Source organism: Rhagoletis zephyria, unplaced genomic scaffold (genome assembly GCF_001687245.7).
Source record: "Rhagoletis zephyria isolate East Lansing unplaced genomic scaffold, Rhagoletis_zephyria_1.1 Rzeph_scaffold_00179, whole genome shotgun sequence".
NCBI lineage: Eukaryota > Metazoa > Arthropoda > Insecta > Diptera > Tephritidae > Rhagoletis > Rhagoletis zephyria.
Window position 1 is genome coordinate 73,245 of NW_016157263.1, and position 24,145 is coordinate 97,389.

At 35.5% G+C, this 24,145-nt stretch overlaps 1 protein-coding gene across 1 annotated transcript in view; it reads right to left on the reverse strand.

Moving 5' to 3' along the window:
• Positions 1–24,145, reverse strand: part of RyR (Ryanodine receptor) — a 407,955-nt gene that overhangs the window by 61,914 nt on the left and 321,896 nt on the right. The window contains exon 22 of the mRNA XM_017608916.1: positions 7,882–8,182. Coding sequence (XP_017464405.1) covers positions 7,882–8,182 — 301 coding nt within the window. The remainder of the gene's footprint in view (positions 1–7,881; positions 8,183–24,145) is intronic.

A 24,145-nucleotide genomic window follows, 5' to 3' on the forward strand; every position in this document is an offset into this window, starting at 1 on the left:
GATGGCGGTGCCACAACTTCAACGGGGGACGGGGAAGATACTGCAGGGTCGTTATTATTAGAAGCAGACTTTGATATATGTTCTTTTGAGGAAGATAACTCCGTTGTCTGTGGACATGGAGAAGAAAGGATAATTAAGTCATTCGGAAGAGTGTTCTGACCTTTGTCAAGGCCAAGTGCATTTTATCATATCATGCAATAGCAATATTGCTCAACGCTAACATACACCTATGGGAACCGTCGGCTACAGAACTGCAGCGGTGTCAGCATAATTCCATTTCACACGGTTGTAAAATTAGTGTATTGCACATTCCAAGTTACCAGTGGGAATTCAAGGCCAAGGCGGCTCGCTGACGTCGCACAGTGTGCTTGGCTCGCAGAGGGCCTAACGATTTCCACCATGGCTCAAATTAAAGATCTTGAATAACTCTACAGTGTACTTGTTATTCGAGTGATATGAAATTGTGAGAAGAATGCACAGCTGCTTGCAAATAAAAAAAAATGCAATCAAAATTGCATTTCTTAAATTGAGGTGTTGAATTTTTTTTCGATTTTTAAACGAGTCGTATTTCTCGTCTCAAAATCTATAATATTAGTGTAATAAAACATAGAAACAAATTTTTTTGGAGCAAAACCGGTGGATTTTGCCTGTTTTTCGAAGAACACTATTTTTGACCGATTTCTTTAAGATCACGGAGTGATTGTGGGTCAATGGTAGTACTTTTCCGTGAAAGGGAATAAAATTGGCTTTCAAAACCATTTTGTTTCATATCAAAATGTTGTTTCTGTCGAAAGCGCTCCGATTAATTCGCAAGGAGTGTTCAAATATAGTGCTTCTATTATAACGATAAAATTATCTCTTTCAATTCCATGGCAAGTTGGCCCTTTTATTTTTTTAGTTATTCAGGACCTTCTGTCCTTAACTTAGATATGTATATATTATGCATATTATACTAAAATTTAATGGGCTATACAACTGCATACCTCAATTCTTTTTAGAAATTCGTATTAAAGAGTCCGCGATTTTGCTGAAACTTTGCCGATTTTTATTAATTTTTGTACACAGTATCATTCTCGGTTTTAAACGGGATTTGCTAAAACATAAGCCACGTTTTAAAACAAAATTAACAAAAAAATTTTAGCATGTAAAACATTGCGAATATCAACAAAGTAACCGTATATATATACTTCATGATCAAATGATCGGATCTAAACCAGATTAGTATGGGACCACCTCTGAGACACTACCTTTGCTACCCTTGCAAAAGGAATTCTCGAAATCGGTTGACGTGGTCCAAAGTTATACGATAACATACATAAAAAAAAAATATTCCGACGAACGGATAACCTCCTCCTTTTTTAGAAGCATGTTAAAACTAGACATGGGTTCTTGACCGGTAATACGGATATATTCTATGAAAAATATATACATTTTTAATTCTTAATTACCAATTAGATACTATTAAATTTGATTATAAAAATTAGAAAAAAAAATCGGAACTAAATTTTTAAATAGAATCTTCTATAATCGAAATCCGGATTTTAGCCAGTATCCGGCCGGATACCCAGCACATACCTAATATGTATCGACTCATATGTTCAATTTTAGTTCTATGAAACTAAAATAAACAAGTAATTTTTAAGCAAAAGACAAACCCGACTTCAATTCTCATATAAAAATTTAAGATTATCGTTAATCTCTTCATAATCCAATTAGGGTTGCCAGATTTTTTATGCGCGAAATCAGTACGTTAGACTTTTTCATGCCAAAAAATCAGTACTTTTCAGTAAATTTTTGTTCAAAGCAAAATTATGAATAAAAGTAACAGATAATACTATAAAACGTCAGAGTACATGTTTTTAACAATATTTTGGTATATATGTACATAAATAAAATATAGTTCACAAAAAAAGTGTTATTCGTCTGAGTGTACACATCATTTCATACAGAAGCCAATAAGTTATTTTAATTTTATGATATTTTTGAATAGCAATAATAAGATCATTTCCATCTTCAGTGTTTAAATAGTCGAAGAATTTAATACATTTCATTTAAAAATTACTTTTAATATGAAGTTCACTTTAGATAATTTTAATTAGAAGCCGGTTTCTCTTTACGCCAGCAAGCGAACTTTATACTCAAGATCCTTTCAGTTGCTTCGTTTGAGTGTAGTATTGAAAAAAATAAAATTACGTAGTTTGTCAAACTGGCGAAAAGTACCAGTATTTAAGGACTTCATATATAATTCCTCATGGCGTAATATAATTTTTTCAGCTACGCAAAAACTTTTAAAGACTAAGAATTCGCTAAAAATAATATCTAACTATATGTCTTTTATGTAAAACTCTTTTACAGTGTCCGCAAATTGTGAAAAAAAGAGTTGTAAGCTATAGGTAAAAGCAATTCGAATATTCAAATTTGTTGTTATTAAACTGAAAGTTATTTTCGAGATAACTAGCAACACTCGACAAAAAAAGTCAGCCTTCTTTTTAAATAATTAAGCTCCATCATATTATCGCAACTGGTACGTAACGAACCGGCGATATGCCTATAAAACGATTGAACTTTTTGTTGTATTAATTTCTTGGGCATATAAAACATTATCTGAAACATGCCAACAATAATTAAATTATTCTCTTTTTACTTTTTACAGTAGGGTTTAAGGAAGTTACAACGTTATGTAAAAACCTTAAGAAAATCTTAAAGTATTTTGTTTGAATTGAAAATTCAGTACAAATCAGTAAAAATTTTGAAAAATCAGGACAATAGCGTACTGATTTAAGAAATCAATAAAATCAGTACTGTACTGATAAAATAAATACGTCTGGCAACCGTAAATCCAATGATCGGATTTAAACCAAATTAGAATAGGACCACCTGTGAGATAACACCTTTCCCCTAAAACAAGAATTAACATGGTCCAAAGTTATTCGGTATCATACACAAAAAAAAAAAATATTCCGACGAATTGATAACCTTCCTCCTTTTTGTGAAAACGGTTAAAAAAGAAAAGGAAACCAATAATACATATGTATTTTATTTGTATTATTTATCTTATTTGTATTATTTGTAACTTATTTTGTATTAAAAGTTACATACGTCGTTCTGTAACATCAAAAATGCCAAAGAACGTGGGTATGTATAATGTGACCAACTATTTCATAGCTCAAAGAAGTACAAGATCTGAGAACCAAAAAAGTAGAGTGAAAGTAATGAAAAAATGATAAAAGCAGAATATACGACAACGTTGACAGTGTACCAAATCAACAAATCGAATTTTTTAATTAACAAGTAAGTAAGTATAAGTTGGGGCGAAGCCGAACTTTATATACCCGGCACACGTATTAAATATAGTTTATTTCACCTTTTTTTAACATGTACATGAAAAGCTGGGGGTTTCCCTTGATTTCAAACATCAATTAGACTTAATTTAAATAATTTAATATATTAATTTAAATAAATGAACTGGGCTTGGTAGAAATCGATAAAGTGCTTACCAAGCATAAGTAGGCGGGTACGACCATATTCCGAATTTCAATACATGTAATAAAATTTTTACATTATAGATATTAAAGAAAAATTAATATGGAGGCCTTTATAAGAGCACCAGAATCCAAATCAAGAATTTTAAGAAATTTTGGATGTCTATGTGTTTGTATAGAAATAGAAATAGAAAGCAGTTTTCACCAATGTATTGCTGGAGGTCTAACTTAAAATAGAGAAGATAAAAATTAGAGAGTTTCCACCTATTTGAAAATTACAGTTTTTCTAAATTGATAAGATACATTAAATATTGCAATATGGCTGTCAAAATAAAGAGGTTTCAAAAGGCTCACAGCTGATTTTTTTTTAACGTTGCCACCTGTTTGAAATAATTTATTTATTTTAATTAATAAGATAAATTAAATATTGCAATATGGGTATCAAAATAAAGAGGTTTAGGAAAGTTTACTGCCGGGAATATTTGAGGGGGGTTGTCTCATGTTTGAAAAATTTTAATTATTTAAATCAGAGGTGGCCAGTAAATGCTTTTATTTTGTGCCAGCCGTATGCAAATTGAACAGAAAGCTTTTAAAAGCTTTGGCACGCGTGCCTATGAAGTGGCCAACATTGATTTAAATTGATAAAATAACTTAAATATTACAATTCTGGTGTTAAACTAAAGCAGTTTAAGAAACTTTACTGTCGAAAAAACTTTTGAAGCGGGTTGCCACCTATTTGAAAAACTTAATTCAGTTAAATTGACAAGATAAGGTAAATATTGAATTAGTACACCTTTGAAGGAAGTAAGCGATATGTAAACTCGAGTTATAAGAATATAAATTAAATTTCCATGAGAAAGCCGAGTAGTATAAAAAATAAATACTGCATCATAAATCGAAAACTTGTTTTAAAATCTCCCTTCATAAAGCTCTGTATTTCATCTTTTAAGAACGGGTCTGGGGAGGGAGGAACAACCCTAATATACTTTTTTCATGCAATTATTGATATGCACTATTAATTTATCTGTCGTANCTGCATCATAAATCGAAAACTTGTTTTAAAATCTCCCTTCATAAAGCTCTGTATTTCATCTTTTAAGAACGGGTCTGGGGAGGGAGGAACAACCCTAAAATACTTTTTTCATGCAATTATTGATATGCACTATTAATTTATCTGTCGTAGTATGTTAATTTAGTGGCCAAGGCATTCGGTGCCAAGCGTTCATTGTAGCAAGCATACTTTTAACGTGCGTTCTGTCAAACCAACGCCAACGCCAAAGTCAACGCGAAAGTTCTATGTGGACCGGCCTTTAAACATCTTTTAATTTTTATTGATTGAATACTTATAATGAAATTTGTTAGCTACAGATGTGAAGTGATTGGCATATTGATAGAAATAGATCCAATCTGNTGAAATTTGTTAGCTACAGATATGAAGTGATTGGCATATTGATAGAAATAGATCCAATCTGGCCACAGTTACATTTTTGGCTAGTCGCAGTGTTACAGTGTTATCGACATAAGAGTACGTGTTAAAACAATTTGACAGCTGTGGTCCGTAGCCCGTCGTTTCCAATGTGTTTCAAGCTTTACCTTTTCGAATTTTTCAAATCAGTTAAAGAAAACTCAACTTAAAAGGTAGTACAAAATATTGCAAAGAAGTACATTTGACTGTACTTCGAAGTACGAAGTACAACGGCTCAAAAAGAAGTACTGTACTTCCGAAAGAAGTACGGTTGGTCACATTAGGTATATACATACGTTGTTCAAAAAACGATCGTTGGCCTCAAACGACCAAGAATACTTTTCAAAAACGACGTATCTGCATACGGCAGTGTAGATACATAGTTTTTGATCACTACGCAAGCTACAATTCCGGCTGAATTACTGGAAAAAGTGTAGATACTGCAATGTTTTTGCAGATACCCACGCTTTACATCAGGATTTCTCGAAAATTGCTGTAGATACTCAAACGTGAAGATTTAAATCTGCAATAACTTTATCATTATTTATAATTTGAAAACTATTTTTGAATTCAAGACAAATTCAACGATGTAAATAAGTCATTTTTGAAGAAAAATGCAGATACCCTTATTATAATCAGGCAGAAATATAACCGTAGTTAGAGAATATAATAATGAAGAAAAAATTCCATTTATCTCCAATCCTACGAATTGATTTATGCAAAAAAATCGACCTAAATTTTTTTGGGATGTGCGTCTTTTGAAGAGGGTGTGTAATAAATTTGAGATTGCATAATCTTATTTGCATATGAGGATTTATAATTAAAACTAAAATAATTCGATATCTGATTTAGAAATATATTCCCTTGACATCTTTGTTCAACCGTTCATGAAATCACAACGGGCTTATCCGGTAATTTCAATCTAACCTAATCGTAAGTCCAGCGGAAATAAGAACGCCGTTGATATGATAACTAAAATATGGTTAAACCCGTAGCAACAAAATATCGAGCCCTAACCGCCAAAATAACGTAAGCGACATTTTTTTCAAAATCTTCTTTTTGATGCAGAAATATTCCTAGAATATATCTAGGTACATTTCTGCATCAAAAAGAAAATTTTGAAAAAAAATTCGCTTACGTTATTTTGGCGGTTAGGGCTCGATATCTCTCTTTTTGATTTTATTATTGAAAAGAAAATTTTCTGTGCGTGAGTTGTTAATGTAGCAGGGTTTGTTTTTGGAGATTGCCAAATAGCTTTTTTATTAACTTAAATGTAAAAAAAGACACCTAAAAAACTAATGGTATGTATGTTAGTATTTTGTATAAGTGTAATTAATGGACATATCATTTTTACTTACAGTGACGGGCAAAACTGTAACATGGTGTAACACTTTTTACTTCAGCCATCGCTATCTTTCCAAGTTCTAACGACTTTCTTACTTTTGCTGTATATTCTTGTTGGTACATCCCTGCTCCCTCTCTCATAATGATTTGAAGTCAATACAACAACAATAAAAAAACCAGCCGAAAAAAATGTAAATTAAGGCAGATGTTACAGTTTTGCACTCATATATTTTTAAGAACTTTTTAACAATTTTCAAAAAAACAAGAACTACTAACACAATGTTCAGTACTCTTTTGCTTGTTTCAGTTCCTGGATGCGATTTGGCATACCTTATTTGCATCTTTGTAAAAATTCTGGAGGTATATCCTTAGTTTGCTTTCACAGCTCATGTACTCGATTTTTCGGACTTTGATACTTATTAAGCTGTGCTTTTAGTTGATTTCGCAAATTCTCGATGAGATTCATGTCCGCGGATTGTGGAGGTTATTTCAAATTAGTAAATTTTTGCTTTTGTATCCAGTCTTTGCGAACATGTGCAGTATGTTTTGGGTGATTTTTCAGCAGAAACTCTCATTTTTCGACTACATCTTGCAAATTTTGTTGAAATATGAACATATACTGTTCCTTACGCATAATGCGTACTAACGAACCAACAATATTTTTGAAATACAACCCCAAACAATTAAGATCCTACCACTGTGATTCACAGTTTGCCGTACATGATGCGCTCCAATACCATGCCCGGCCATCTGATTGAAAGCGATTAATTTAGTCTTGTCAGACCAAATAACCTTCAATTGAAACTTAAAAATATGTTTTATATGTTTTTATTGCATTCTGAACGGCCTAACATATCCCAATAGGCAACGGTTCGGTTTTCGTGCGATGCAGCAAAATGCCGCCACACTCGCAGATGTATTATGATCAAATTTTCTTTTTTCCTTTTTATGATGCCTTTGCGCTCAATTTGGCAATTCTTCGCCTCGCTGTCTATTGATTTGCTTTAAACTTTAATACCTTAAGCGCTTCTGTAATAGTGGCTGCATCGCTACTTGCTGCTAAGTTCACAAGATATCGTACCGTAATATTTTTTAACAGACTTCCTTTGTCCTTGGGAACACTTTAGGCTAAATTTTTTCTAAGTCTTAATATTTTCAAGTAGCAAATTCCAAAATTTTTTGCCACTTTTCCGCCTTTCCGCAGTAAATCTATTATTTACATTTATGGTTCCTGATTAACTATGTTATTTACTGGTGATCACTTCTTCAATAAATTACAATATAGAAAAAGGTCATCTGACTTCCAACTAAGTGAAAGATAACTGTCAAATGCAAAACTGAGAGTGAGTGCAAAACTGTAACATCTGCCTTAATTTACATTTTTGTCTGCTGGGTTTTTTATTGTTGTTGTATTGACTTAAAATCATTATGAGAGAGGGAGTAGGGATGTACCAACAAGAATATACAACAAAAGGATGAAAGTCGTTAGAACTTGGAAATATAGCGGTGGCTCAAACAAAAAGTGTTAAACCATGTTACAGTTTTGCTCGTCACTGTACATATACAATTTGGGTACACAAAATAACATACCTTCTGCTTTCGTATTGCGTTCGAATGCATCCAAATCTAGTACACTACAAGAATTCATAAGTCCAGCAATGGATGTGAAGAAGCCCACATCTTTTTTCTCCTTTAAGTGATTGAGCATTCCCATTTGAATATCTATGTTGCCACCGCGTAGTATTGCTATGCCCAAATTTAAAGTTGTCATGACCATTTCTGAGGGCACACCTTTTGATGCGGATATATGAAGAAGCACCATTTCCGCTACGCCTCGGTTTGAAAGCCGCGCTTGGTGGAATAAAAGTTTTTGTTTCTCCATTTCTTGCTCCTGAAATCCATGAAAGTAAAATTTCGAGCGTGAATGACTTTCAATTTTTCTATTCTACATACTATTTCTTATAACATGTGACTTCGCTCTAGAAATAAAGAATTTTATTGTGAGTACATGCATAGGAATGTACATGTTATGGGCTTACAATAGGTAATAGATATTTTTTTTTTGAGAAATACATAGATGTACGTACCACGGACGGTAATCATTATGAGGTTTTACCAGTTTAAAGCACAATGAACGACGACGCACCCACCAGAATTATGGGCAGCTACTCCAGCTCACCTGACCTAACAATAGTCAGTGCTGGTCTGATAAACAGCATATCATGGCGACCTATGCTGACTTTAGCATCAGACCATCTGCCACTAGTCATCTCGATTGATAAACCAGCCGACTTTGCTTTCGCGGATCACCGGACCTATGTCAACTTTTCTAAAGCTGATTGGAAAGGCCTCGCGGATGCGCCTTCACTGCACTACCCACACCAACCGACGTTCAGGTAGGTGAGCGTAAATTCCGAAGAGTTGTCACTGTTTCTGCAGCCCGCTTCGTCTCAGCGGGATGTATCTCGAACCCCCGTCCGAATTTTCCTGCTGAAGCGGCTAGCCTAGCCGATGAGCGCGACAACCTTCGTCAGGCCGATCCCAGAAATCCCCGTATCAGAGATCTCAACTCGGAGATTCGGCAACTTGTGAATGTACATAAGCGGAAGAAATGGGAAGAGCATCTGAAGACCTGCAACTTCGCCTCTGGTGTGAGTAAGCTTGGGTCAACCATGAGGTCATTGTCCAACCCGACGAAGCGTGACGACAGAGTTGAAATGGACTTTGGTGACCACGCTTCGTCGGACCCGAAGCGATGCGCGGGCGATTTTAGCCGGAAGTTCATATTGCATCCTACGGTGAATAAAGCCAAATGTCAAGTGACCAGAAGGCTGCACAAACTGCCAAAACTTAGTGCGCCTCTTGTTTTCATCAGCGTTCTTCGTTACTTCTAATTAGATAAGTTAAGCTTTTATCTACAGCTGTAGACTGTGAGCATACTAGCACTAAGAATAAACTCAATGTAAGAAGCAATGTCAGAATAAAGGCAACTCTCTACAAGAACGTACGGAGCCTTTTAATACATGGCGATCCTGCTAGGAGCTTCCAAGTGTTGAAAATCAAGAATTTTTAAATTAAATATTTTGCTAAATATTAAAAGTGAAATGGTCATCCACTTTACGGTCAATGGTGGATTTATTGGGAGTCAATTACGAAAAAAATAATGGCAAGAGCTCAAACTTTCCATGTGTGATATACTGGTGGCCAACTATTGAGCTCTGGAACATTCTTTGTAATCAGCGCTCGTAGCTGACCAGCACTGCGATTTTCTTGGCGTAGCGGTTCTTTAATGATCGTTTTATCAGCTTTCCAACTAGAACAAAGAGCAAGAAAGAACAAGAAATTTTTGGCGCAATATCAGCTACAGTTACACTATGGAAAACTTTAAACATCTACCTGTATCAGCGCATATTTGCACAAAAACATCGGGTTGCCAGAGGATTTGCAAGTGAAGCAGAAAAAAAATGTACAAATAAGCAAAGCAAATGGATTAGGCGGCAGGCCACGTGATGGATTGAAAGCAGTTCTAAAAAAACGCATCAGAAGGTTCGGTGATGATTTTATTTTTTTATTTCTTTTTAATCGTTTGAAAACGCACAATGTATATACATACATCATATGTACATAAGTAATATATGCATATTATGTATACGTCATTGCTGTACCTATTTCATTGTAAGTTCTTTTCATTACTGTTAAGCATTTATTTTAGTTTAAGAGCTAGTACAATTTTCTCACCGAGTGGTGTATGTATACACGGAGAGACAGAGCTTAAACTTGTCGAGCTAGCGGCACTCGCGTACACTGTTTGTTGGTGTGCACAATTTTCGAAGTTCTTTTGTTAGTGAGTTGATGGAGCCTGATGTAGAGNTATTAAGTTTATTTCTTCTGGTGTACAATTTTCTCACCGAGTGGTGTATGTATACACGGAGAGACAGAGCTTAAACTTGTCGAGCTAGCGGCACTCGCGTACACTGTTTGTAGGTGTGCACAATTTTCGAAGTTCTTTTGTTAGTGAGTTGATGGAGCCTGATGTAGAGGCAAAAATTAACCAACTTAGAAAAATTTTCGAGAAATCTCGCAAATGTTTAAATAAAAAGATACACATAAAAAGTGAAACCGGTCATAAACATGTTCAAATAATAATTGAAAGTGCCAACCAAATTCGCGGAATTTTAAACGCAAATTATGATCACAGTCTTGAAAGCCAAAAGAGGCAGGCAGAACAAATCTATTTAGAGGTACGAGACAATATACTTAAAACATTTGCAAAACAACATATTAACATTAAATACCATTTGAACTCAGCACGCCCATTTTATACACAATAGTAGAGGAATCAAGTGATTCCGAAGAAGATAGTGTAGTGGNCAGAGGTACGAGACAATATACTTAAAACATTTGCAAAACAACATATTAACATAAAATACCATTTGAACTCAGCACGCCCATTTTATACACAATAGTAGAGGAATCAAGTGATTCCGAAGAAGATAGTGTAGTGGGAGAAACGCAAAGTACCAGCAAAATGCCACAAACCGTTATTGAATTTCTAAATACGGCATCGAGGCGATACCCGAATTCCATGGTAGGCAGGAAAATTTGCAAGGCTTCTTGGATACGCTAAGGTTAAGTTAGAATTGCCTCCTCAGATGACAGAAAAATATTCCACTAAGGTGGCAGTCCAAGCAATGTCTAAGAACGCGAGCAATAATGCAGTAAAGTTGATTATGAAATCCGGTCAATTTACTAACACGAACGAGGCTGTTACAAAGTTTGTGAACAGTTGCAACAAAACAAATGACGGTTCAGTTTAATTTCTTAGCGGACGTAAATCAAATGCTCAATTTACTAACAGTAACTTCAATGGCAATCGTAGTCGTGGGTTTACGAGAGGCCGTAGTTACTACAGAGGAGTAATGACAATCGGTCTCGAAATCGAAACAGTAGCTCCGCACCAAAACCTATACGCTACGTAAACGATGTAGAGCATTCGGAAAACACGGACAGTCCCTTGAATATTTAAAACTAAAAACATACTAATCATATTTTCCACTTAGTTAGTTATATTTCGNACTACAGAGGAGTAATGACAATCGGTCTCGAAATCGAAACAGTAGCTCCGCACCAAGACCTATACGCTACGTAAACGATGTAGAGCATTCGGAAAACACGGACAGTCCCTTGAATATTTAAAACTAAAAACATACTAATCATATTTTCCACTTAGTTAGTTATATTTCGATTTTCACAACTTTGGGTACCCGGAAACAACTTTTTAGTTGACACTGGTGCGGATATCTCGCTCATAAAGCACAACTGCATTAACAAAAACCTACAAATAAGTACGAACATTAGAACTGGTATAGGTCAAGGATCCTTAACCACTATTTGATATGTTAATACTGATTTAAAAGTTGAAATATATTAATTAATAACGACTNCAACTTTTTAGTTGACACTGGTGCGGATATCTCGCTCATAAAGCACAACTGCATTAAGAAAAACCTACAAATAAGTACGAACATTAGAACTGGTATAGGTCAAGGATCCTTAACCACTATTGGATATGTTAATACTGATTTAAAAGTTGAAATATATTAATTAATAACGACTTTCATGTAGTAGAAGATAGGTTCCCTATTCCAAGCAATGGAATTGTGGGACTAGACTTTTTGAAAAAAATTTAACTGCAAATTGGAATACGGGCTTCAGCTAGATTGGTTAGTTTTACAACCGCAAAATTTTCCAGAGGATATCGCAATCCCAATGCACAACGCACCGTCTCCCAATTCGTTATCACTCCCAGCACGATCCGAGGTAGTAAGACACACTAAAGTTGATTTTCATGAAGAGAATGCGTTCATACCGAACCAACAACTTCAAAGCGGAATATACGTAGCTAGTACAATAGTTTCAAGATCGTATCCAATAGTCCGTATTATAACGAGAATGTTTTTATAGAAAAGTTCCATATCTACATAGAAAAACTATCAGATTATGAAGTTATTGAAAGTGGACTAAGTACAAGTAGAGACGCGAATGTAATGGATAAACTATCTCAGCGCTTTCCAGCGATTGTAAAGCAAAAACTAATTAACTTATGTACTCATTTTACTGACGTTTTCGGACTAGAGAATGAAAAACTAAGTGGGAATAATTTTTATCGACAAAAGCTGAGGCTTAAAGACACTATACCGATTTACGTCAAAAACTACAGAATATCTTACTCTCAGAAATCGGATGTTCAAAAACAAGTCGATAAATTGTTAGAAGACGATATAGTGGAACCATCCATATCTGAGTACAATAGCCCAATTTTGCTAGTTCCTAAAAAGACATTACCTGGGAAAACAGAGAAACCATGGCGTTTAGTAGTGGACTATAGGCAGATAAATAAGGAACTTCTTGCAGATAAATTTCCGTTGCCACGCATAGATGACATTTTAGATCAACTAGCTAGAGCCAAGTATTTTTCTTGCTTGGATCTAATGACAGGGTTTCACCAAATTGAGCTTGATGAAAATAGTAGAGATATAACCTCATTTTCCACCGAAAAAGGCTCATTCCGGTTTAAGCGGCTTCGGTTTGGGATTTAAGTCGCTCCAAATTCAATTCAGCGCATGATGACGTTAGCTTTCGCGGGCTTAACACCTGCACAAGCTTTCCTATACATGGAAGATTTAGTGGTTCTAGGTTGTTCAGAAAAGCACATGCTGAATAATTTAAAAAATGTTTTTGAAATATGCAGAAAATACAACTGGCGAACTACATCCGGAAAAGTGCACGTTTTTTTGTCACGAGGTAACGTATGTGGGTCACAAATGTACAGATAGAGGAATTTTGCCCGACAACAGCAAGTTTGATATTATTAAAAACTACCCGAAACCCACAAATAGTGAAGAGGCGAAACGCTTTGTATCCTTTGTTAATTACTATAGGCGCTTTATTCGCAGCTTTGCAGAGTATGCGCGGCATCTAACTAAGCTAGGCAGGAAAGGTGTAGTATTTACATGAGTTGCGTTTGTTTACTCATTTCCAGTAAAATCCAGTAAAAGTTTTTAGGAATTTTCATGTTTTGGCGTTTTTGTACGCAAAAACTTGCAAAGTAGGGGAAATTGAGAGAGCGAAAAATGACAGTTGAAGTTGCAAGTTTTTACTGGATATTACTGGATAAATTTTTACTTGTAAGAATTTGCCAGTACGAAAAACAGCTGATCGCATGTTGCTGGATGAAATTTTAACTCATAAGGAAACTGTTTGTGGGTTTTTATTGTGGAAATTCACAAAATAAACATATTTAAATATAAAATATATTGTTTTATTAGGAATATGCTGCGAATAAACAACCAATTTATCAGCTGTTTATGAAACTTGCAAATTATTACTAGAATAGCGTTCGCGTACTTTTTTGTAAATATTTTCTATGAGAGCGAATTCTTAGAAATAAAGTTACTGGAGAGTTGCTGGCAAGTTACTGGATAATTTGTAAACAAACACAACTATGGACAAACGACTGCGAAAAGGCCTTCAACTATTTGAAATCTTCACTGATAGATCCACCGCTCTTGAAGTATCCTGAGTTTGAAAAAGCGTTCGTATTAACGACCGACGCCAGTAAGTTTGCCTGTGGTGCTGTTTTAAGTTAAACGTACGGAGTCGACCAATTACCTATAGCTTTTGCGTCAAGAGCTTTCACAAAAGGTGAGAGTAATAAAAGTACGATAGAACAAGAAGTCGCAGCTATACACTGGGCAATTACGCATTTTAGACCGTATCTTTACGGACGAAAATTTTTAGTTAAAAGTGATCACAGACCACTCACGTATTTGTTTACGATGAAAAACCCGTCATCGAAATTAACCAGAATGAGATTAGACCTAGAGGAATATGATTTCAAAATAGAATATATCAAGGCATCGATTTAAGAGATATAAATCAAATAGCTGAAGCTAAAACCAATATCTTTAAAGTCACAACCCGATCACAAACGAAACAAATACAAAATAATGCAATAAAACCAGATAACAAAAGCACAAACATTGCAGTATGTTTTCCTAAAGTCAATGAGGCAATCACTAGAAGTTAGGAAAATGGTTTGCTTAAAGTTTTATGCTAATAAATGTGTAATTAGACATAGAAGGACAATTTTAGGCAGCATCGGTGCAAACGAATATGCTACTAATGGAGATAAAAATTTAGATTTATTTTTTCCAAGGCTGGAGAAAGAAGCCAGTAGCTTGAAAATTAGGAAAATTAGAATTTCTCCTAACGAAGACATATTTGATAAANAAGAAGGGCAATTTTAGGCAGCATCGGTGCAAACGAATATGCTACTAATGGAGATATAAATTTAGATTTATTTTTTCNGGACAATTTTAGGCAGCATCGGTGCAAACGAATATGCTACTAATGGAGATAAAAATTTAGATTTATTTTTTCCAAGGCTGGAGAAAGAAGCCAGTAGCTTGAAAATTAGGAAAATTAGAATTTCTCCTAACGAAGACATATTTGATAAAATCCGGATTAACAATTTTAAAGAAATAGGGGAAAAATTATTGAAGGTTTTAATGAAAGCGCTATCACCAAAAATACGGACAATTACAAATAAAAAGGAAAAGATGAACATTATAAAAAGATACCATGATGACCCTGCTTTTGGTGGCCACCCAGGGATCACTAGGTTACTACAAAAAATCAGACTTTACCATTTTTGGAAAGGTATGACAAAAAATATAACGAAATACGAAAAACAGTGCGCCGATTGTCAGAAAAATAAGACATTTATTAATACCAAACAACCATTAATTAAAACCGAAACTCCCGTAAGTTCATTCAATACAATAATAGTTGACACCATCGGACCTCTACCAAGCAACGAACACGTTTTAACTATAATATGTGACTTAACAAAATACTTAATTTCAGTGCCAATGCCTGACAAAATCGCAAAAACAGTAGCTAAAAATATACTGGAAAGATGTGTCAGATATGGGTACTGCATACAAAAATCGGGTGTTAGAAGAGCTAAGCAAAATTTTAAATATAACTAAAAACTGTTCTACGGCATATAATCATCAAACTGTTGGTACAGTTGAAAGAAGCCATAGAACGTTTAACGAATATATTAGATCATATATTGCCTCAAATAAACATGACTGGGACACTTGGCTGAGTTACTTTACGTATTGCTACAACACTGCACCGTCAACTACTCATAGCTATTGCCCTTTTGAATTAGTTTTTTGGAAAAATTCCAAATATACCGGAACTTCTCATAACAAATAACATCGAACCACTGTATAACATAGAATCCTATGCAAAAAAAGTAAAATTCCGGGTTCAACTATGTAGCTCAGATAAGAGCGAGGAAACTAATCGAAAAGTTTAAGGGTATACAAAAGAGCAAATACGATGAGAATACGAATGAAATACAAATATCAGTCGGTAGTAAAGTATTAATAAGAAACAACTCAGAGCATTAGTTGGATAACGTATACGTAGGCCCTTACACTGTAAAAAGCCTAGATAACTGTAACAATTGTATTGTATTAGACAAAAGTAACAATGAAATGAAAGTTCACAAAGGTAGATTGAAAATGTTAGAAAAGTAAAAAAAACTAAATAATAAACTAAAGGGAAGGAAAACAAGGAGATAATATTTAAAACATGAATTAAATATATAGAGATAAAATATGTAAGGTTTACTGAAGTGTTATGTTAAGCTCAAAACGGTTGTAAGAACAATCACTCTTACACTTTTACAAAGGTACGTATGTTCATACTGGCTGAGCTCTAGCATCATCTAAGAATAATCCATCTACATGATCATTCTATTATATGAGGAAGGCGTAGTGTATAATTGTAATAGAGTCATCTTCGTTACTTCTAATTAGATAAGTTAAGATTTCATCTAAAGCTGTAGACTATGAGCATACTTCTTCTTCTTCTTTTTTGGCGCTGTAACCGCCAGAGCGATTTTGGCCGAGTTTAGCAAAGCACGCTAGTCATTTTTCTTCTGTGCCAACTGACGCCAATTGGAAACGCCAAGTGAAGCCAAGTCCTTCTCCACCTGATCTTTCCATCGCAGTGGGGGCTCCCTCTTCCTCTGCTACCAGCGGGTTCCGAGTTGAATACTTTCAGAGCTGGAGCGTTGGTATCCATTCGAACGACATGGCCAAGCCAGCGGGGTCGCTGTATTTTAATTCGCTGCATTATGTCCATGTCGTTGTATAGCTCATACAGCTCATCGTTCCATCGCCTGTGGTACTCGCCGTCGCCAACGCGTAAAGGCCCGTAAATCTTCGGCAAAATCTTTCTCTCGAACACTCCAAGAGCCGCCTCATCGNCATACTAGCAGTAAGAATAAACTCAATGTAAGAAGCAATGTCAGAATAAAGGCGACTCTCAACAAGAACGTACGGAGCCTTTTAATACAGAGGTAAGCGTAGCTATCTGGAAGGCGAAAGCCTCCAAGGCCATTGGACCCGGCGGAATTTGCATGTTGATGCTGGAAGATTTGGGTCCTGTGGGAGTAGCGTACCTAACGGAGGTCCTCAATCTGTCAATGGCCACTCTCGTCATTCCAGAGACCTGGAAGATTGGGAGAGTGGTCCTACAGCTCAAACCGGGGAAACCAGCCAACAAATGAGAGTCTTATCCTTTCCCCGGTAGCGAAGACACTAGAGCCTTGCTACTCCCATATTTTACGAACCACCTGACCCCTACGAAGAGTCAGCATGGATTGCGTAAAGTGCACAGCCCAACAACAGCACTTAACGCCATAAATACCCAGATAACTCGTGGCCTTAACCGAAATCGCCCCTGTGAGAGAAACATTCTAGTAGCGCTGGACCTGCCTAAGGCGTTCGACACTGTCAGCCATTCAACGCTACTAGAAGACATAGAGGCCTCCTCCCTCCCACAGGGATTCAAACGGTGGTCGGCGAATTATTTGAGTGGTCGTCACTCGCCAGTAACTTTTAGAGATACATCGAGCAAACTTAGGAAAATAAAATAGAGGATTCCAAAGGGTGGTGTCCTTTCCCCATTACTGTTTAACTTTTATATTTGAAAGCTCCCTCAACCAACAGAGGGAGTCTCAATAGTCTTTTATGCTAACGATTGTTCGATCACGGCGTCTGGGAATGAAATTGATGACTTGAAAGTAAATGGTTACCTCGCCGAGCTTTCTCGCTTCTTCACTGCGCGGAGCTTAACCCTCTCCCCTACAAAATCCTTAGCCACACTTTTTACCATCTGGATGAAGGAGGTCAGACTACAACTGGGAATTCACATCGATGTCGAACCAATTCAGACGATGAACAACCCGAAGATACTCGGAGTAACCTTCGACTGTCTGCTCTCCTTCTCGGCGCATGTAACCGCAATTGTCAACAGAGTACAAAGCTCTTCAAGTCGCTAGCCGGCAGCACCTGAAGCAAAGACAAAGAAACGTTGCTGGCAACGTACAAGGCAATTGGCCGGCTGGTTCTGAACTATGCAGCGCCCGTGTGGTCACCGGGGACTAGTAGGATGCAGTTAATGAAGCTGCAGACTTGCCAAAACGCGGTACTCAGGACAGCGACAGGATGCCTTCTGATCTCGCCGAAACTCCACCTGCACGAAAAGGCCCACATGCTCCCCGTTAAGGAGCATAACACAATGCTCTGCAAGCAGGTTCTAGTTGGGAGCCACAGATTTGGTCACCCAAACAGACAACTCTTTGCAGAAGAGCCTTTACCCGGGCACGTCAGGAGGCATCCCTATCAACTGACAGACGAAGTCCAGAGGTTCATCAAAAATCCTCTGGACCCGACAGCTTATCGACCTGCCTTGAACGGCATTCACAGAGCGGCAGTCTCGAGTTATGTAGACTCCCGGCCTGTGAATGCCGTTATGGGCACACAACCACCAGACGTGGACTAGACAGAACTTCGTCTGCCTCGGGAGACTCGGACCACAATAGGCAAACTGCGCTCTGGGTACGGCAGCAGGTTGAACTCATACCTGAGAAGATTAAACGAGGATGTTCTAAACGAATGCTCGGCATGCGGAGAGTCGCCCCATGACTCACAGCATCTCTTCGCATGCCCACTGAATCCCAACCTACCAACACCCCTGTACCTACATAGACCCTATATACATACATCACTTTTCGATAGATCTGATAGTTTCAGACAAATTAATTAATTCTTACTGATTTTTTTTTTGATGAAAATATGAAAAAACACTTTAACAGAAGAAAAATTTAAAAAATAACAGATTCTGTGTCAAATTTTTGCCTTTGTGCTAAAGCCTTTCTTTTACAAAACAATAAAAAACTCAAATTTAAATAGGAGAAAAATTAAAAAACTAACAGGTTCTGTGTCAAATTCTTGCAGTTGCGCTAAAGCCTGTTCTTTCACAAACAAATCAAGTTACTCATGAAGCAAATCGATCGATAAATAAAGAAGTAATGAGTAGTCAAATGAAAATGCACAAAAATTTGTTGTATGAAATATGAGCATAAAAGGGTGCTACTTAGGTGTACATGGCAAAAAAATCTTTGCGAATTTTCATTTGACCGCTCATTATTTCTTTATTTGTCCATCGATTTGCTTCATTAGTAACTCGATTTGTTTGTAAAAGAACAAGCTTTAGCACAACTGAAAGAATTTGACACAGAACCTGTTAGTTTTTTAATTTTTCGCCTATTCAAATTTGATTTTTATTTTTTTGTTTTTTTGTTATTTTACGGCCTTATAACAATTATATTCAAAAAATTTTTTGAGTTGAGACCATAAAATAACAAAAAAACAAATAACTTAAGGACGAGCGCACCTAAAAGTTAAACATTCTACTGATAGAAATATCAACAAAAACCAACAAAACCAACATCCACATGATCAAGTGAATTGCAGCGGAATAGCTGCGCTTGATTTTTGTTGGCTTAACAAGTGCAATAGTGGAAATAAGCAACAAGAATTAACAAAGCGAACTTAGCACAGTGCGTAGGCAACTGGCTGAGTCAGTGGTGATCGTCGGTTCGAATCCTACTGAAAGAAGTCTGATGAGGAAATGTGGTGATTTCCGAAATAGCTATCACTTCTACCATTTTTTCNATTCGTGAAAATTTTTATTTTTTTCATTAAAAAAAATGGAATGATTAATTAATTTGTCAGAAACTATCAGTCCTATCGAAAGTGATTAATAGCAAGTTTATGGAAAATTTTGTTAGCTTTCATTTGTCGTATACCATTTTCAGTTTGTTAAATTGGTTCATGAGATATAAGTGACTAAGTGGAACCACCTTTTGTTTTAAGCTGAATAACGGTAAATTAAAAATATCTCGAAAACGTATCCATAGAATAACATATTAACTTGATTTTTGAAATCAGCAGGAGATTCTTCATACAAATTGGATAATGGCATCTGGAGAACAAAAACCGAATTAATATTTGTGATTCAGTGTTATTTATAAAATTTAAAAATCCATACAGATGGAACTAACTGAAATTTTTACGTAAACATTTTGAAGTTTACTACTTTTATTAATATTTAATAAATTAGGGTGTCGCTACCTCTGAAAAGGATACGTCGGAAATCACGCTGGTATAGGTTTTCAGTTTTTTGAATTATCAATATTCTAAAGAGAAAAATAAAACTCTATAATAATTATTATCTGCGGCTGTGTGCCAATCGGTAACTTTTTTCTCCGTGGCAAGGGGGAGTGGAAAAATTTAATATGGTGTACAAATAAATTGAATTTTGCTGTGCCAATGCAAGTAAAATCTTGACATCTTTAAAACCAAACAAACGCTAGTGTGAAAGCTCCATTTTTGTGTGTTGCTGAAATTACTAAAATTAATTTTTATTTTATATTTTGCAAGTATCGTACGCTTTTTTGTGCGTTTTTTAACTTCCATTTTGATTTCCACTCTTTATTACCGCCAAACAATATTATGTGTATACATATTTGGAAGCTGTCAAAATCTTACCTAGCCCCATGAGCTAGGTAAAATTCTAACGTTCGTATTCACCACGAGAAATGTCAAATGTTTAGTCAAAATTTCCTCTTTTCTATCAATTGGCACAGTTGGGTAAACTTCACAAAAACCATCTGCATGATAGCTTGAATATGCTGTATAAATTTGGTGCGGTGAAGCCGTTCTCAAGTTATAATCTCACACCAAAAACGTGTACTTATTTTTATACATAAGAATACATATGCCACGCCCCCTTTTCCAAATTTGGGCAAACTCCACATAAAATATCAGCATAATAGCCCGAATATGCTAAACCATCTGCATGATAGATCGAATATGCCACATAAATTTGGTTAAATTCGGTGAAGCCGTTTTCAAGTTATAAGCTCACACCAAAAACATGCACTTGTTTTCATACATAAGATACATATGCCACGCCCCCTTTTCCAAATTTGTGCAAACTCCACATAAAATATCTGCATGATGGCCCGAATATGCTATATAAATTTGGTTGAATTCGGTGAAGCCGTTCTCAAGTTATAAGCTAACTCACTAATTTTTATATATAAAATAGAGGCGCCACGCCCCCTTTTCGAATTTGCGTAAACTTCACAAAACCATCTGCATGATAGCTCGAATATGCGTACAAATTTGGTTGATTCGGTGAAGCCGTTCGCAAGTTATAATCGTCACACCAAAAACGTTACTTATTTTTATAATAATCTTGCTCAGCCCTTCAATGGGACTCTATATGCATAGTGCCGATAGCTACCTCTGCATGATAGATCGAATATGCCACATAAATTTGGTTGAATTCGGTGAAGCCGTTCTCAAGTTATGAGGTCACACCAAAAACGTGCACTTATTTTTAGATATAAGACTAGCTTATACCCGCGGGTTTCACCCCGCGCTTTTATATAAATATGAAAAATAATTGAATGATGTTAGATTTTATCTCTGTGCCCATTTCGTTATAGCTCGTTATTTTTTAAGCGAGTTAAGGTATTTAGGCCGTTTAAAACTATGAAATTATAAAATCTCGTCTGCGCACTAGGCATACGAAAGATATCAATCCCTCTAAGTTTACCTTAAAATGGTTCCAGGTATACGACGCGTAAACATGTAAACTTCTTGGAGGTGCCACGGCGGGTTCTAATATTTCCAAATCAAATTTAGTAACCTGGCCTTGATAAAATACCACTTCTTATTACTGTAGCAAATGCCTCAAGAGAGCTTTAGATTATAGGGCCGAACCCGGCTCTCCCTTTTCCATTAAATGAAATTTTTTCTATCAGTACGGCACTTATAAAATAAATCTCCATAACAAATTTAAAATACTTCCAAAGATTTTCTATCCTTTCAGAGATATGTATTAAGAAATTTTTAGTATAGTATGGGAGGCGACATGCCTCCTTTTTTAATAACTCACATTTTTTCCATGAGCAATTGAAACATTTTGTATACACAACTCCATATCCAAGTTCCAGTATTCTTCCACAAACACTTCCAAGGATATGTGGCAAGAAAAAGTCAATTTGCACAGAAAGTGCCACGCCCCTTTTTCTTATAACCCTAAATCTTCTTTCATGAATTTAGAATTGATTTTACATTCCCCAGTACCAAGTCCAGTACTCTACCATGAACACCTCTAGAGATATGCAGTATAAAAGTAAATTTGCACGGGAGGTACCATGCCCCCTTTTCGAATAACGCAAATTTTTCTCCATGAGTATGGAATTAATTTTGTATACACATCTCGGTGCCAAGTTCCAGTCCTCTGCAATAAACACCTCCAGAGATATGCAGCATTGAAAAATCAATTTGCATGGGAGTTGCCACACCACCTTTTCCAATAATTTCATTTTTCTCCATGAGTATGGTATTAGTTTCACATACATACATACATATGTATTTCCATACCAAGCTTGAGTGCTTTACCCCAAACATTTGAAGAGATAAGCAATATGTAACTTTCAGTCAGTATGGGAGGTGATACGCCTCTTTTCCAAAAACGTCCATTTTTCTCCGTGAATATGAACATGATTTCACACAGTGTTGGCAAACTGTTAATCTGATTAACGATTAAAAATTAACGATTAAAAATTAACGATTAAAATGTTAATCGCGTTTGACGATTAAAATTAATTAGTCGTAATCAACTGTACGATTAATGATAACATTTTTTTATCGTTAATCGCTGGCTGCGATTACGTTTAATTAATTTAAAACATTAATCGTTAATCCAATTAAAAATAAAATCTGATTAATTTGTCTAGTTTGTCCGAGTTTGAAACCAAACACCAATTATAAATAGTAATTATTTTGTGTTTTACGCTTATAAAAAGCACATAATATAAAAAAATTATAATTATTGTTATTAGTAATACATAAACTGGGAACTTTTACAAACCTAGTTTGTAAAACGTTTGTTGGTATATATCTTAATGAAAATGCACACCAAATTGCTTAGATGGATGAGGAAACCCTGCTTAGCCATACCGGATTAACTTGCTTTGTGTGCACAGGGAAATTTCAGCATAACTTAATTAACCACCAAACCTACTTTATCAAATTAAGAGTTAATGATTAAAAATTAATTTTTTAATCGCGGTCACGATTAACTGTTTAGTCAGATAAAAATTAATCATGATTAACTGTAATCAGATTGAATTTAATCGAATTAACTAACTAATTAAAACATCAATCGATTAATGCCAACATTGATTTTACATACATATCACTATACCAAGTTTCAGTTCTCTCCCACAAATACTTCCAGAGATATGTATGTAATATGAAAATTCCAATTTGTATGGGAGGGGCCTTGAGTTATCGGACTTACTTTCAGTCTAAGACCATCCTTCCGAAATCCGTAGTAAGTGTACTAAATTTCGTTCTGATCGGAAACCCGGTTAAGGAAGTAGCCTATTTTTCAGTCCAGGTCATAAACCATCTTTGAGCAAAATTTCATTTTCAAACAAGGGGCAATTCTTAAAAAAGTAGCCTATTTTCCAGTCTATGTCATAAGCTATCTGTGTGCAAACTTTCATGCAAATCAGTTCAGTCATTTACGCGTATTAATTTAATTAAACTTTCCTAATACGTGATAACTCTTAAAATATTAGCCTATTTTCCAACATAGGTCATAAGCTATCTCTGTGCGAAATGCCATGCAAATGTGTTCAGTCGTTTCCGCGTATTAATTTAATTAAAACTTTTTTAACAGGTGGCAACTCGTTCAAAAAATTAGCCTATTTTCCACTGTAGGTATAAGCTATCTGCCTGCAAAATTTCATGCAAATCCGTTCAAACTTTTCCGCGTATTAATTTAATTAAACTTTTTTAGCAGGTAGTAACTCTTAAAAAAAATAGCCTATTTTTCAACCTAGCTCATAAGCTATCTTGTGAAAACTTCCATGCAAATCAGGTCACTCATTTCCGCGTATTAATTAAATTAAACATTTCTGGCAACTCTTAAAAAAGTAGCATACTTTCTAACCTAGGTCATAAGCTATCTGCGTGCAAAATTTCATGCAAATCCGTTTAGTCGTTTCCGCGTATTAATTTAATTAATCTTTTTTAACAGGTGGCAACTCTTAAGAAAAGTAGCCTATTTTCCACTGTAGGTCATAAGTAGGGCAACCCAAAACATGTTCGGGCATGTTTTTTTTCAGGCATATTAGCAACACGCTGATGAAATTCTTAAACGTTTTTCCAAAAAATATAAAGTTTGAGATATATTTCCTAGAGCATATTTTAGCATATTTTGCAATAAATGCATATTTCAGCATATTTTGCAGTAAATGCATATTTTCGGCTACTTTGTGCTGCGGTGTTAGGTTTAGAACTAATAATAAAAATTTCTGAAATAATAACAATATAGTAAC